This window comes from Capricornis sumatraensis, chromosome 4 (genome assembly GCF_032405125.1).
Source record: "Capricornis sumatraensis isolate serow.1 chromosome 4, serow.2, whole genome shotgun sequence".
In the NCBI taxonomy this organism is placed as follows: Eukaryota; Metazoa; Chordata; class Mammalia; order Artiodactyla; family Bovidae; genus Capricornis; species Capricornis sumatraensis.
In genome coordinates, this window is record NC_091072.1 from 88139478 (window position 1) to 88156071 (window position 16594).

General features: G+C 41.0%; 1 protein-coding gene across 1 annotated transcript in view; it reads right to left on the reverse strand.

The window, feature by feature from the left end:
- The window catches only part of MYRFL (myelin regulatory factor like), a 119462-nt gene that overhangs the window by 55823 nt on the left and 47045 nt on the right, over positions 1-16594 (reverse strand). The window contains exons 6-10 of the mRNA XM_068971449.1: positions 12184-12334; positions 7866-8061; positions 5764-5840; positions 3853-3963; positions 1558-1648 (exon numbers count right to left, since the gene is read on the reverse strand). Of these exons, the coding sequence (XP_068827550.1) occupies positions 1558-1648; positions 3853-3963; positions 5764-5840; positions 7866-8061; positions 12184-12334 (626 nt within the window). The remainder of the gene's footprint in view (positions 1-1557; positions 1649-3852; positions 3964-5763; positions 5841-7865; positions 8062-12183; positions 12335-16594) is intronic.

Genomic DNA, 16594 nt, shown 5'->3' on the forward strand with positions numbered 1-16594 from the left:
CAGACTGCCTGACTTAAGCATGAATTTGACCACTCAAAGCAGCAGTTTCATGGTATCTGATCTACCCTAACATTAAAAAGAAAGGCACTGCCTGTATTTGTTCCTTCCTGTGAGGAATCAGAAAAAATAAGCAACCTAGGTTTCCAGACTTGACTTTAAATCACATGTATTAGCACACCAAAGCAATCCCAGATGACAGCAGGTGAGGTGTCAGAGACCACCCTGACCCTGGGTGAGGTATGGGCTTAACCTCTGCCCTTGGCTCATGACCTAAGGAGGGGCCCACCTGCCTTTGCCCCAGAGGATGCTGTTTTGCCGAAGCTTAGATCTGGCCCCACAGAAACACAGTCCGGGTATGCGTGCTGGAGGGCACACAGCCGGCCTCACCCACGGACATCTGGACACACCAGTGTTTTACTTCATTTCCATCATTACTTGCTTCCAATAAAACTCTGAGATGTAGTTTCAAGAGTTCCACTAATAGATGGCTTGTTGTTTTTTATTGACTAAAAGAATTACACAGAGGGCCCTTTGTTTGTGGAAGACTCACTTCCCCAAATGGGTAGCACTTGTCCCCAGGCCTAAGTTTAACAGCCAGTTCAGTGGGCATGCCCCAATGTAAACCAGTTTCCCTACTGGAGTGTGCACGTCTCCCTGTGACACTTCAAAGACCCATCACCAAACAGCCCCTCCCAGGGCTGCCAGGCCTGTGGTTACCTGTTCCCTCATGGCCCTGGCATTCTCTGTGCTGGCCAGCCTGGTCTCACACAGCTGCAGCTGCAGCTGCCAATAGCTTTATGTTTTTGTGCCTGCCAAGACTCCCGCCCAGAGCTGTGACCAATCATTCATTCAGCAAAACATGCTGAGCCATTACTATGCTCTGGGCAGCAGCCTATAAGTCCCTGGGGTCACCGATCAGTCTGGGGCATGGGATGCCTTCCTGCCTACTCCCCCACCCTGTGGACTTGGGGTTAGAGGGAACTGGGTTGTAACCCAGGCTCCATCATTTACTTACTAGCTTTGTGCTCACGGATGACTTTCTCTCCCTCTTAAGGCCCTCTTAAGAACTCTTAAGTTCCTCTGGGTGTAAAGAATGTAATGTAAATGTGAAACAATGTAGAATGATGTCATACAGAAATTATGCAGCCCAGTGCCTACATCATACAGCAAAATCCAGGGCTTCTCAACTACGGCACTACTGACATTTGAGGAGGAGTAACTCTGTTGTGGGGGCTGTCCTGGGCATCGGAATGTGTTGAGCGGCATCCCTGGCCTTAACCCACTAAATGCCAGTAGCACCCCCAGTTGTAACAACCACAAATATTTGCAGACATTGCCAAATGACCCACGGGAAACAAAAGTTGTGGTTGAGAACCACAATGTAAAAACTAAACAGTATCTGCTATTACTATCATTATCTTTGTCATCACTGGCAATTGAGAAACTTCATGCATACTTCATGCATTCCACTGAATATGTAAAGTCTACTTACAGGGGAAAAAAGAACAAAAACAAAAAAAACCATGGGATCCTGAAAAGTCAAAGAACCGCACTTACCCTTACAATGATCCGTTCAGAGATGTGGGCAGACAACAGGTAGAACTGGCCTTGGTTAGCAGCATACAGTCCAACCACCAACATGAAGTATCTAGTTCAGAAACAACAGACCAATGCCAGCACATCAGGAAACAAGAGACATAGTGCGTGCCATCAAACTGATTAATTAACAGAGAATTTACCCAGATGGGTTTACATATTCAAAGATTTTCTCTTCCACTCTAAGTTGCCCCTCTTGTGAAACCACAGAGGAGTTGGTTCACTCACTGTTGTTCTGGGTCTGCCTTTCACTCAGCTTGAGGGATGAGTGTGCTGTTTTGCACACCCACAACAGCCATCGCTGGGCAGACTGGGCTTGGCCCATCAGTGCTGGCCTAGTGCAGGCCTTACCCTGCTGGATCCCAGGGCCCTCAGCACAGCACTGCTCACACACACTGCTAAGTGCTAAGTCGCTTCAGTCATGTCTGACTCTGTGCGACCCCACAGACAGCAGCCCACCAGGCTCCCCCGTCCCTGGGATTCTCCAGGCAAGAACACTGGAATGGGTGGCCATTTCCTTGCACACGCACAACAGAAAGTCACCTTAGAGGTGCCTTTGTCCAGAGCCATCCAAGCTACACATCCTAGGCCCCAAGGCGGGGGGGTGGGGTGGGTGACCCCGCAGGGCTGGCCCAGCCGCACAGGTTCCTTCCCATACTGATCTGCTCTTGGTCATGTAACCTGCCCATTTCATAGACTCCAGTCGTGACTTCAGGCAAAAACCAGAACCCTCTCTTCCGACTGTTATCAAGGCGATCTTCCTATTTTAACTGCTTCTTCATGTGTACCACTGATGAGACATTTTTAAGATTAGACCATTTCTTCTTTTTTTTAAAGAAGCATGATGTGTTTTTAAAACTTTTTATTGAAGTTAGTTTCTGCTATACAGGAAAGTGAATCTCTTATATATATGTCCACTCATTTTTAGATTCTTTTCTCACATAGATCACTACAGAGTATTGAATAGAGTTCCCTGAGCTATACAGTAGGTCCTTATTAGACCATTTCTTGAAAGTCAAAATATAAACTATCCCTACCAGAAAAGCATTTACTTTAAGAATTGCATTAAAAAAAAAAAAAAACTTAGCCAACTTCTTCTGTAGCAGTCTAAACAGTCTCCAGTCCTTAGGGAGTATGACTTTTCCCCTGTAACTAAAGTATGTCAATAATAGTAACAACTGTTACAATGATGATAATAATTAGCTATCATCCACTGAGTGCTCAAAATGGGCCATGTGCTGAACTAAGCAGTTTATCTACATTATTTCATTTAGAACCCCAAAACAACCTTACTGGAGAAGGGTATGGGTATTGAACCGCTTTTACAGAACAGGAAAATGAATCTCAGGGAGGTTAAGTTCCATGCTCAAGGTCACCCAGCTAGTAAATGGCAGTATCAAATAGTCAAACTCAATTCCCTCCAACTCCAAAACCTTTGTTCTAAAATCAGTGGTTCCTAAACTTGAGCATGCATCAAATCAGTTGGAGCAGGGCTTGTTAAAATATAGACTGCTGGACCTCACCCCAAATTTTTGATCAGGTAGGTTTTTAGTGAGTCCCAACAACTTGCATCTCTAATAAGTGTCCAGGTGATACCATCTCTGCCGGTCCTGGGAGCACATTCTGAGAATCACAGGTGTAAATCATTAATGCAAATGTATTTTCAGTCAAAAAAGGATACAGCAGAGCTTAGAAGCTCAGGGCATTAAAGTAGTGACCAGCACACAGAATTTGAGAAATGCCATCAATCCTCAGCCCTCAGCCAGTCACAAGACATGAACACATGGTCCCTCTAAATGCAGCTGTCTCCAGCCTTCTTGGCACAAAGGGCCAGTTTCATGGGAGACAGTTTTTCCACGGACTGGGGTGGAAGGGGCATGGTTTCAGGAAGATTCAAGTGCATTACATTTATTGTGCACTTTATTTCTAGTATTGTTACATCAGCTCCACTCCAAATCATCAGGCATTAGATCCAGGTGGTTGGGGACTGCTGCAGAAGGATCACGGGGAGAATGAAAGCAAGCCACCCAGAGGCTGGGCAGGAGAGGAGGCATCGCAGTGTGTGAGGATGGAAGAAGGACGGTGTCTAAGGGTAAATGAAATGTGGCAACAGCAGAGTCAGAGAAGGGAGGAAAGCAGCTGAGGGAGGCCAAGGGGATCAGAGGGGGCTCTGGGGGCCCTGGGCTGTCAGGTAGCATAACCAGCTACCTGCCCCACCCACCCCGCCCGCCCAAGGCATACACACCACGCCAGTACCTCTGGTCAGGGTTTGGCTTCCCCTTCTTTCTCATGTTATTTGCTGTGGTTTCACTGAAGTGTAACCGGCCCAGAGTTACTTTGGTGACCTGGTCGGCCAGCAGGTTAATTCTAAAGCAAACAGCAAAAATACCAAGAGACTGTAAGAGAACATAGTTCTTGATCATATCTGATTCATTCTTAGATTCTGAGGTATGTTTAGTCCCCCATTCTTATCACACTGTGGAGGACACTGATTTTTAAGATAATACCCAGCCTGGTCAGGAATGGCCGCCAGGGAGTTACTCTTTGCTTAGTCAGTAAGTCATGTCCAACTCTTTGAAAACTCATGGATTGCAGCACACCAGGCTTCTCTGTCTTTCGCAATCTCCTTGGCTCAAATTCACATCCATTTAGTCAGAGATGCCATCCAACCATCTCATCCTCTGTTGTCTCCTTCTCCTCCTGCCCTCAATCTTTCCCAGCATCAGGGTCTTTTCCAGTAAGTTGGCTCTTTGCATCAGGTGGCCAAAGTATTGGAGTTTCAGCTTCAGCGTCAGTCCTTCCAATGAATATTCAGAGTTGATTTCCTTTAGGGTTGACTGGTTTGATTTCCTTGCAGTTGAAGGGATTCTCAAGAGTCTTCTCTAGCACCACAGCTCGAAAGCATTATTTATTTGGTGTTCAGCCTTCTTTATGGTCCAGCTCTCACATCCAAACATAGCTACTGGAGAAACCATAGCTTTAACTATATGGACTTTGATCAGCAAAGTGACGTCTCTACTTTTTAATACGCTGTCTAGGTTTGTCATAGCTTTTCCTCCAAGGAGAAAGTGTCTTTTAATTTCATAGACTAGAAATGTTCATTCAGCAACAGTTCAAGCCCCGAGTACCTGGCTCTGAAGGGCTTGTGCTCCTACACTGGGGCTCTTTGATCTCGACAACAGGAGAGAAGCCCTGTTATCTGCGTCACTTCCGCTACACTGCTCTCCTCCTGACAGAAGCAGATCCTCTAGGTTCCTGGTGAACTCCTTTGCATCTCCTTCACGCATTTGCCCTCTCCTGACCTGACTGTGGGAAGCTGTCTGCTCCTAAGGTAGACCACACACAGCCTCCCAGCGAGGGAAAACCAGAGGTGCCAGGCAAGTTCAGAGCTGTCTGTACACGCTGGAGCTGCAGGCTGAGCTCACACCTGCTCTGTCCAGGCTCTAGCACCATTTTCTTCCCCAAATAGGACTGACTCAGGCTCAAATCATCCCCAACCAGTCAGTCAAAAAGCAAGTCTCACTCAATTGATATGGCAAGGTCCACCGTATTGTTTTGGATGATCCCAGTCCTGTGGCTTTCTTTTTTTGAAATATTATTTTCATTTATTTCTTGGGCTGCACAGGATCTTAGTAATGACATGTGGACCTGGTTTCCTGACCAGAAATTGAACCCAGGCCCCCTGCATTGGGAGCACAGGGTCCTAGCCACTGGATCACTGGGGAAGTTCCCCGCATTCTTTCTATTTTAGGGCTCATTAAGCAATCTAACAGCAGTGCTTTAAAACAAGATAAATGAATTATAAGCACAGCATGGATCCAGAACCTTAAAATCAATTCAATCAGTAGCATGCTGATTTAAATGAAAAATTGAAAGAAAGATCTAATTATAATCTGTCTCAGGAAACCGAAGTTGTTAGCAAGGTTGTCAGTAATAAATATTCTGTAAATAATGATGACCTAAAAGATGGGGCTTTTATACAGATTTTTTTTTGCAATTATTTCAATATATCTTACCTACTTTTGTTGATAAGCATGTGTTCATAATACTAACACATTATTACTAATTTAGTTTGTATCATGGAATTCTTTTAAAATAAAATAAATTTGGCAATAGATTTTCTTCCCAAAATATGTTCACAAGAGAATTCAGAAAAGGAGTTCTTACTTAACAGGATTGAAAATCTTTTTGCTTCTGTCTGCTTGGGACTGTTCAATAGCAATTATTTGATTGGTGGCTTCTACCTATGTAGAATAACAAAAAGTAATTACTTCATAATTAATTTCTTTATTAATTAAAACATTCATTAGTAAATAATTTTCAATTACTTAAAAAATTTCCCAAGGCATTATGTTAAGCACTTGGCAAGAGGCACAAGTCACTGAAGGAATGTATAAGACAAAGACCCAGACCTTAAAGCAGTGTGCTCTTGGAGAGAAAAGAAACAAACACCTGAAGAGCTAAACAAAGAAAACACAAGCAAGAGAGAACTTCAGGTCAACAGGGAGTATAGAGCAGACTATGGATCTTCACGACCCAGGGACTGAACCAGGGTCTCCTGCATTGCAGGTGGAGTCTTTACCCACTGAGCTATCAGGAAATCCCCCAAACACAAGAGCAAGGCAGCTCAACAGCTCCATGCACTCATTCATTCATTCATTCTTTCATTTCATACATGTTTGTTGAGCACCTGCTTTGAATCAGGCATTGCATTAGGCAATAGAGGTTAGAAGACAAAACTAACAGAAATCTCAGCCCTTTCAGAGGTTATTAATAAGAAATAACAATAAACAGTAAAAATAAATAAAACATAGGAAATGACATTTATTCAATAGTTGCTACAAAGTCTTCTTGTTATTAGTGAAGAGTAGCAAGTGTCTGCTGATATCTGCCCTATGACTTGTAGGTATTTGCATAGTCACTATCTTTCTGGAAAGCAATTAGGCAACCAGCATCAAGAGTTTTAATACTGATTATATGTTCAATGTGCAATGCCTATTCTGGAATTTATTCTCATACAAAAATGAATATGCCTGGATGTTCACTGCAAAAAAAAAAAATTACAATAAATTTGTATTACCAAAAAATTTACAGTAATACAGGAATTAATATGGTATCTTGATATAATGGAAAACCATATCATCTTGATAAATAATATTTTATAGTCTTTAATGATATTATATAATGCTATTTATTTTAATAATAGAAAATAAGGAAAAATTAAGTTATTAAATTGTGGACCCCAAGTATGAATGAATTTTATCTCTTCTTTCATACTTTTCTATTATATTCCATAATGTCCACAATGGACTCATATTACTTCCATAACCAGAAATATATGTTTTATTATTGTGTGCTTGCTGTTCATTTTATTTTGACTTGGTTTGCATTGGTTTTATTTAAGAGCTTGGTCTGGAGCAAGAGCAGCTGATATGTTTAGCTGTGAAGCGCCACTTTGGGAGACTCGGTGCCTGAGCCCAGGTTAGTGATCAGAAAAACATGTATGCAGATAATGGATATTCCCCACCCTAAGGAGCTGGATCTGAGGTAATAATGCAATAAATCCTTGTTGACCCCTCAGAAGTCATCCTACCTGCATTCTAATCCCAGCTCTATTATTTACTATTTCGGGTGAATGGTGTGACTTTCCTGGACCTCAGTTTCCCCTCTGTTAACTGGGAAAGAGGGAGCGTTGACTAGATTAGTGGTTCCTTGGCTTTTTAAGTTGCAGACTTCTTTGAGAATTTGGTGAAAACTATGAACCAACTGCATATGGGAACACACCAGCCTCAAAAAGAATAAACGAATTACACTCAGCAAAAGAAGTCCAAGATTTATGCATGAAAAACTTTAAAGCTGTAGTTTGAAGTGATGTTCTGCCAGATTCTGAATTGGCAGCTTCTATTTCCTATGTCTTGAAGTATTTATTCTTAGAGCCCATTCACCATGCTGTGAGGAAGCACAAGCTGTCCCACAGAGAGGTCTACATGGAGAAGAGCCCAAGGCCTCCCAGCTACAGCCCTCTTTGAGCTCCTGGCTGATGGCCAGTAGACTTACAGACACTCACGTGAGCCATCTTGGAAAGTGGATCCAGCTAATGACTCCTGAGTAGAGCCGAGCCCTGACCAACGGGCAAATTTTTGATCCAAACCAATGAGTGTTATTATTTTCAGTTGCTAAGTTTCGGGATAGATGGTTATATAGCAACAGACAACAGGAATACTTACTAAACGTCGGCTAAATGAGATGAAACTAAATAAAAGACTTACCTTAACCCCAAAAGGTTTCAAGTAAAACATTTCTATTGGCTTTAGACCCATTTGGGTTTTGACAAATTTTGGACTTCCCCAAACTTGAATATGGATGGTGATCTGAAAATGGTTCTTCTTTTGGCAAACAAAAGCTTCATCTGCTGGCGAAAAATTAAATCCTTTGTCTGTGATGACTCGATAGCCTACATCGGGTCTATGAAAAGTGGAAGCAAGAAACCAGTCTTACAAATATTTTCTACATTTTCTTTCATGAGCAAAATCAATTATACAAACATTTTAGGAAAATACATTTTGGAAAGTATCTTTTGCTATATCTGAAAAATGTGAAAGTGTTAGTCACTCAGTTGTGTCCGACTATTTGCAATCCCATGGACTGTAGCCCGCCAGGCTCTTCTGTCCATGGAATTCTCCAGGGAAGAATACTAGAGTGGGTTGCCACTCCCTTCTCCAGGGGATCAAACTTGGGTCTCTGCATTGCAGGCAGACTCTTTACCAACTGAGCCACCAGGGAAGCCCTCTTGCTATATTTAATCAATCAATTTTGTTAATTTTCACCAAGGAAATGAAAATGGTATTTCAGAACACAGCTGGCTATCTCACAGCTTTTTTCCTTCATGAGAAGGAAGTACAATTCTTCCCAAATGGAATCATTGTCTTCTCAGCCTGCCTTTTCGCTTTGTGTTTCCTAGATTTCTAACTTGACTCCACTGCACAATAGAAAGACATTGGTTAGAAGTTGAGAAATTACTATATTACTCAGACATATCAAATATCTGGGATAGAATTCATTTTTTTCCTTCTTAAGAAAAATCTCTCATTTCATCAACATCACCACACTGAAATAGTCCCTCAGATGAATGACTACTCAGCTTCCTGGTAGTCAGATGAAAAAAAAAAAAGCAGACTGGTCAGAACTACCAGGAATAGCTTTCAACCAGATTAACCAGAGTCAGTCAAACTACTGATTGCAAACATGTTTTCACTAAAGTATGGCCATTTCCTTTTTATCCTTCTGATCTGATCATAGCACTGAATACCTACCTATGTTGTTTACTTCTGCAGAAAAAAAAAATAATAGGATGATGGTGGGTTAGCTAATCAGATTCTTGCTTTATTTGTTTTATCAAATCATGTTCAAGAGCTATACTTTACATATACGTACATGCTAACTTGCTGCAGTAGTGTCCGACTCTTTGCAACTCTATGGACTGTAGCTCACCAGGCTCCCGTCTGTGGAATTCCCCAGGCAAGAATACTGGAGTGGGTTGCTATGCCCTCCACCAGGGGGTCTTCCCAACCCAGGGATCAAATCCACATCTCTGATGTCCTGCAGGTGGGTTCTTTACCACTAGCACCACCTGGGAAGTCCTTGTGTATTACATGCTTGATTAAATACTTTTTAATGTTAATAAAAATAAAACCTATTAAACATGCAACATTACCAAGTAGAAAAGAGAACATAAATGGTGAAAATTTTGGTAATTTTTTCTGTGTGTGTTGTAGATATGAAACATAATTTTTAATGCATCAAGTTTCCTAAATGTTCCTCAGGAAAAGAGCTCCTTCCTAGAACAACACACAGAGACGGCAGTTCTTCCTGCTTTGCTAGCTCTCTGCTACTATGTGGGTCTTTGCTTCCTGGGATCTCAGTTTGGATGGCTGCCATTTAATGAACAACACAGACTTTCTAAATTTTTTTCTAATTTCAGTGACAGAAATATGAATGAGTCTCTTGGGAAAAGAGCATTCATGTTCTTGGCAAGCTAAGCACCTCACCAATGGATCAAGTCACTAGGTCACTGATTACCCTCCAAGTCTTCTCAGGTGGCACAGTGGTAAAGAACCTGCCTGCCAATGCAGGAGATGCAGGAGACGTGTTCTGTCCCTGGGTTGGGAAGATCCCCTGGAGGAGGAGGTGGCAACTCACTCCAGCATTCTGGCCCAGAAAACTCCATGGACAGAGGAGCCTGGGGGCCTCATGGCATCGCGAAGAGTCCGACAGGACTGAGTGACTGAACAGGAGAACGAACTGATCAAAGGCCCCACAGTCACAGCGCCCTCCAGCAGCAACGGGAAAATCCACTGAATGAAGGGTGTGATAAAAGCAGGTATTTTAAGGCATCTGGGACTTTATACTGACTCAGGTTTCTGTAACTTGTTTGTCAAAAGGCTAGATGGATTGAATTGTATAGACTTTACTACAGAGGGTAGTAAGAACAGTTTTGATTAAGAAAAAAAAAACAAAGGAAATATTTTTGTGCGTGATCTTCTATGTTTGACTGTCAAAAACTCTGAAGAAAAAAGGTAAGATTTGCAGCTCAGGTACGAGCATTAGCCTGAAATCTAAAGACAGCTGTAAGCGGACACTATATCAACCCATAAAAATTATACAGTTGAAGAGTATTCTGAATTTTTTAAAAAAGTCTGATTATAAAAATTATGCTATTTACCTAAGAGTAGTGATTCTGCTTTTGATATCAAAAGTTAATTATAAAATCAACTAAACTGGCCTTTTTAAAGGTCTTTAACACAAGTTGTAAATATCATTCCAAAAATGTAATAAAATTTTAATCTCCTAACTTTATAACTTTCAGGTTATTTAGAAAAATTATGCTTTTGTAACGAGTTACATCTACTAATCTAAGCAGAGGCAAGTGATTTTCCGTCTCAGCGATGTGAGTAGTGAATTTAAGACTTCCTGAGTTCTAATCCAGATGAATATCGCCTATCTTTTTTGCTTAAGAAAAGTGAGTTATGGCTAAGCATTCAAAATAAATCTGCCTCTGCATCTTTGAGTTGATACTATTCATGTATCTTTTTTTTCCAGATCAGTGAAGCATAGATTGACTGCTCAGATAAAGTTAAAAAAAACCTACTCAAGTAAGAAAAGAGATAACAGTTACCTTGAAAACTTGATCAACTCAGATACATTACAGACTAGGAAGCATTACAGGTTTTGATTAAAATACTGTGCTTATGTGTGACAGTTTCATACCTGGGTACTCATAAGTAAGATACTATATGGAACAACTGCCCCAAAACCATTAAATGAAGTCTGACTCAAAACCAGGGCCTTTGGATCCTTCTTTTCTTTCTCTATTGCACACAGCGGCAAAGATACAAGTTGCAACATTTCAGTGATACAACTAGCAACCTGCTTGTTTTTGTCTCCTATTAAACACATTGAGTCCCAAAGTCTAACTCCTCAGATTTTAAGATTTCTTCCTTCTAGTTCATACAACATAAAACTCCAAGTGATAAATTTTGCTCTTAAAAAACTGTTGGGATTAACATATATACACTACTGACACTATGTATAAAATAGATAACTAATGAGAACGTACTGTATAGCACAGGGAACTCTAGTCAGTGCTCTGTGGTGACCTAAATGGGAAGGAAATCCAAAGAGGGATATATGGATAAGAATAGCTGATTTACTTTGCTGTACAGTTGAAACTATAAGCAACTATACTCCAATAAAAATATAAAAAATAAAAAATTATTTGGAGTTTGAAAAATACCTTGAAGACCCTCACGTTTGTAGCCCAGCATTTCTCATATCATGGTATATTTATTAATTGAAAATCATATTCTTTACCCATTAACACACTTTAGTGTTTCAAGAAGGCATTTACAATCAGTGAAAATTCTAGAAGAGCTGGCTAAGTAAATTTTATCCTAAGGAATAAAGAGAAGGCTTAAAAGATCTTTAAGAACAATCGTGCATAAGTCTACATTTATTTCTTGAAACTATAATGTCATAAGAATAGGATGAAAATTTTCTAGTTTAAGAATATTTTGTATGGTTTGATTTCAGCCTCTTAATATAAAGCCACCCTCAACTATGATCACTACAGGCTATATTGACAATAAACTAACAGTTCTGAATTGCAACGTTGATGCTGGGGGAGCTAACAATTTAATATGCCCCCAAAAATAATTCTATGAAATTTTTAATTGACTGCAGGATTAAATATTAGTGATTTGGGAAATCTCCATTTTCCAGCTTTTAGTTTAAACTGGGCATTTGATCTCAAAAAGATTCTCTCTTCCTCCATCATTTAGTGGGTAAATTATGAGTTAGAATTACAAATCTGGATCCTTGAAGACCAAAACTCATGTCCCAACTGTTTATTGTTAAAATGCAAAACATAAGGAGCAAGACACAATTTCTCACTGATAAATTCCATTTGATCAGAGGTAGCATCAAAGCCCAAATAACTTGGATTTAGCACTGCCTTGCTCCCCAGCCAACCATAGGGTTAGCCCTGCCTTGCTGTCCAGTCAACCACAGGGGTTCCCTAAGGCCACTTACAGTTTTTCATATTGACTGTTTAATAAACTATGCCAAGGAACACTTCGGTATGGCTGCCACTTCAAAGCAGGAGAGGGCTGGTGCGCAAGCATCATGTTCTGTGTCTCACTGTCCAGATCTTGCACTTCGATGCTGTGACTCCTCCCTGTCACTGCAAAGAAATTGGTATGTTAGATCTTCCCTCAGAGGCTGTTTTTCCTAGACTCACGGACAACTGCACGGAGCGAATACATAGTCCACGTATGAGGCAGAATGACCCTGTGGGGAATGACAAGTGTTGGGAAGCAGGGGCATGTGGCTAGGTTTGTTTCCTCATCTGTAAATTGAGCAGCTTGGGGCAGTGATTCTAAGGTGCCAAGGTGAGCACTTGTTGACCTCAGTGTCTATCTACTCTATTTCCGATATGGCATCTCTTCATTCCCAGTCTGTTTGATTCTAGTGAATCCCATTTCCAGCCCAAAGAGGTGCAGTTTGAGCGAAGTCCATGCCCAGACTGAAAGGGTAGGGAACCCATGCTTAATCAATAGAACTACAGCGTTCACTATTTGCATCAGTAATTGTACATACATGGCCTAATTCAATCCAAGAAATGTGGGCCTCTGTGCTTTAGAGGAGATAGGTTCACAGATGCTGACTCTTTTCCATGAGGTTTGAATCTGAGACACATCCCCCAAAACTGCTGGCACCATTTTGGGACAAGAGAGAAAAGCCTGTCTGGAAATGAACCGGCACAGCAGAAGGTAGAGTTGAGAATGAACACACCCAGTCCCAAAGGCATAGTTTGAGTTCTGGCACCCAGTACTAAATCTTGGGTTACAGGAGCCAATAAAGCCCCTCGTTTTGATTTTTTGTTTGGTTGCTGCTTCAGGCAGTGTGAGGGTTTGTTTTTAAACTGGTTTTGTCCTTTGCTTCTTTCTTTTTGCTCTTTACAACCAATACATTCTAATTTGTTACAGGTCCCTTGTGACACCAAGATTCTGTGGTCTAGCTTTTTAAAGTTATTTATTCACTTAGTGTCTTACTTCCTTCAATTGCAAAACAGAAATTAAAACAAGTGTCCTGCCCGTCTTGCAACAACACACAAGCAGAATATCATAACACAAGTGAAAGCACTTTTAGAAGCTAATATTAAAACCAAGATAAATTAGCAGAGAATACTTTGTTAGAAGTTAGTATTAACTATATGAAACTGCTTCTTTTGTACATCAAAAATGGTCCAATAACAGCAATTTCGCATATGTAAGTTTCTAGTTTTGCATAATCCTTGCAAGTTGTCTAATTTGAGTATGTCTCCAAAACTTATGATTCAACCACAGAAAAATTTTATGTAAATCCTATTAAGATGTTTGCTGTTTCCCTTTTCTGTGAGCTCCCTACCATCACTCATGCCTCATACCAGGAGTGAAAGGGAAATAGTGTGTGTACATAAAAACTGGTGATGGCTATAAGCAACAAGTCAGGATATAACACCACCTTCTATACAATGTGCACTTAGCCCACTCACTGTTCTGTCTTTCTTTATACTTTTATTGATCACTTCTTAAATAAATACCAGAGCTACTTCAGTTTGCTTTGTATCCAAAATGTCCCAGAAACTGTGTTTTTCATGAGATATCACTATTATATGTCACCTAAGCAGAACATCTATTTTTTGAGTTCTGTATACAACCATTTTGGAAAAGGATTTTCTCAAAATCCTGAAAAACTTTTTCCCAGCTAAGAATACATAAGGTCAGCAATCCTCGGAGTTCTTCACGTCCTCACTCCTCTAAAAGTCATCTGTCTTAAACTTTTCAAAACAAACAAAAAACCTTCTGCGGTTCTCCTGTTCATACCAAGTTCAAAGAAAGGGAGAAACTAGTTCTTCCATCTTTCCTTTCTCCCTCCTGCAGCGGAGAGAGGATAAAGGAAATTCAAGAGCTTGGAGTTTGGAACCATATGGGACTGGGTTTGAATCACAACTCCACATTTTACTGGCCAATTAGGAAGCGGTCTAACATCTCTAGGCTTCAGTTGCTTCACCCGCAAAATGTTAGGAACAATATGATGCCTCCCAGAACTGCTGAAGGAAGTCAGTGAGTCATGTCTGCAAGTGTTTGCCAGCGTGTCTGCCTCCAGCGAGAGTTTAAACAATGGTGCCTTTAGTGTTAGCAGCGCTGTCCTTATCACAGCTACTAGTTTTTCTCAGGTGACTCAGTTCTTCCTAAGAAGCTTTAGCGAATACCTCTTTCTTGGCCTCCGTGACAACTCTGTTGTGAAATCACGTTGTGGGCCTGCGTGAATATCTAACTCAGACCCTTTCCTACTCAAGTGTGGCAGTAAGGTGGCAGGGGAAGCAGTCAAAGGTCAGCTCTACCCCTCTGGGTGCTGGCAGGGAGGGTAGGCATGGGGCAAGGGGTTCTTTACTACTAGTGCCACCCAGGAAGCCCTTACTGAAGTATAATATTCATGAAAAAGAGTGCACAGGTCATTAGTACACAGTTTGATACTTTTTAATAAAATGAGTTATACTGGGTAACTACCTCTCGATCAAGAAAGAGGATACTTTTCAGCACTCTAAAAGACATGCTCATGCTCTCTCCTGGTTACTACTTTCTCTTGCTCAAGAATAATCACTATTCTGATCCAAGACCATAGAGAAGTTTATAGAAATTATGTAATATCATATGTGCTCTTAGGTATTGCTTATGTGATCATTCGTCATTGTTGCAAATGATAGTAGTTCGTTCATTTTTCTTGCTGTATAGTATTCCATTTGTGGCTATTATAACTAATGCTAGTATGAATGTCTGTGGGAACTGTCTGTTATGGGCATTTGTATATACTTCTGTTCAGTGTATTCCTAGAAGGGGAATCACTGGACCATTGGATATGTTTCAGTAGATATAGCCAAAGAGATTTATAAACTGACTACAAGGTAAGGATTCTTAACCCCATTTAACAAATGTAGAAATTGGGGTTCAAAGACCAGAAACACTTGTTCAGTGTCACAACTGTTACCTGGAACAGATGGATTCAAAACTTCTCTTCACGCTGCACTGAGGAAGTCTTGAGAAACGTAACAGAAGAGAGAAGCGGAAGTGTGAAGGCAGCAAAGTCTCAACTTCTGGGAGAAAACTCACAGCTTGCATCTGAATGTCTTTCAAAATATTTTCTTTTACTTTACTTTTTTTTTTTTTTTGCTGTGCTGCATGTGGGATCTTAGTTTCCCAATCAAACCTGCACCCCTGCAGTAGAAATGCAGTCTCAACCACTGGACCACTAGGGAAGTCCCTATATTACTTTTTTAAAAAAAACTCTTGGTGAAGTAGAAATTATGATTCTTGTGTGATAATCAAGAAAGTCAGGCTTGAAAAGTCCATGATTCCTGGAGACACGAGACAGGTACTTTTCCTGATTCTACACTGGAAATTCTTTCTCTGTAGGCTAATGACCATGAGTCCGCAGTCAAAAAACACTCATGCATTTGAAGTTTAAACCATAGAGGGCCATGAGCTCTCTTATATTTAGAATTTTCATCAGACAGGACCTGGAATCCTCTCATATTTGGGGTCCAGACCACGTGGGGCGAGGAACCAGCTGGCAGAAGCCTGCCCAACACCTACTCTCTCTCTAAGCAAGTTTTTACATCTGCCTCCAGCAAGCCAGTAATTCTACATTGTGAACCCAATAAATGGGCATCTTGGAACCCTTGACCAACATGAACTGCTGAGAAGAAATTCACCAGAAAAACCTTACTGATTGATTTAGGACATCTTCCTGCATCAAAAATACTGCCTGTAAAACTAGCTCCTCCTTCCATTCCCCATATGCCATTTCTCCAGGACCTTTGTAAAACTCTTGGTCTCTGCAACAACAAATATGAGTTCCCCAGTGGAAGACTTCTGCTGAAAGCATAGCATTTGGATTAAGTGGGTTTTTTTTAATTCCCCTGGGAACCTGCTCATTTTCATTCTAGAATTGCTATCTGGCGCCGATTATCTTTAGAAGGCTTTTCAGGGACCTTTGAATAGGATTTAAATAAGGAAAGCAAGATTTCTGCTGCCCTGGGACATTTCAGTTTCTTCTCTATGACTATTCTCCAGAGAGAGTGACACATCAATGCCCTCCCTAGGGACAGGCTGCAGCCCATCATCACAGGATGTGGCTGACTTCTGAAATGGCCAGGAGAATTTGAGTAGCAATCTAGCTGATGAGAAAGCTCTTGGAAGGTTTGGGTGACTTACTCAAAGTACTCTCAGTGAGCTGGTGCATCTGTGGGAGAGTGAACAGATGGTCCCCTCATCTGGCTAGAAATTTACTCAGCTTTTGTGTTTAAGAAGCATAAATAAGCAGCAGGCAGTATGCAAGGATCCTTGAAGAAATTAGAGTAACCATGCATAGGAAGGTAGATGGAGAGCTCTATATTATT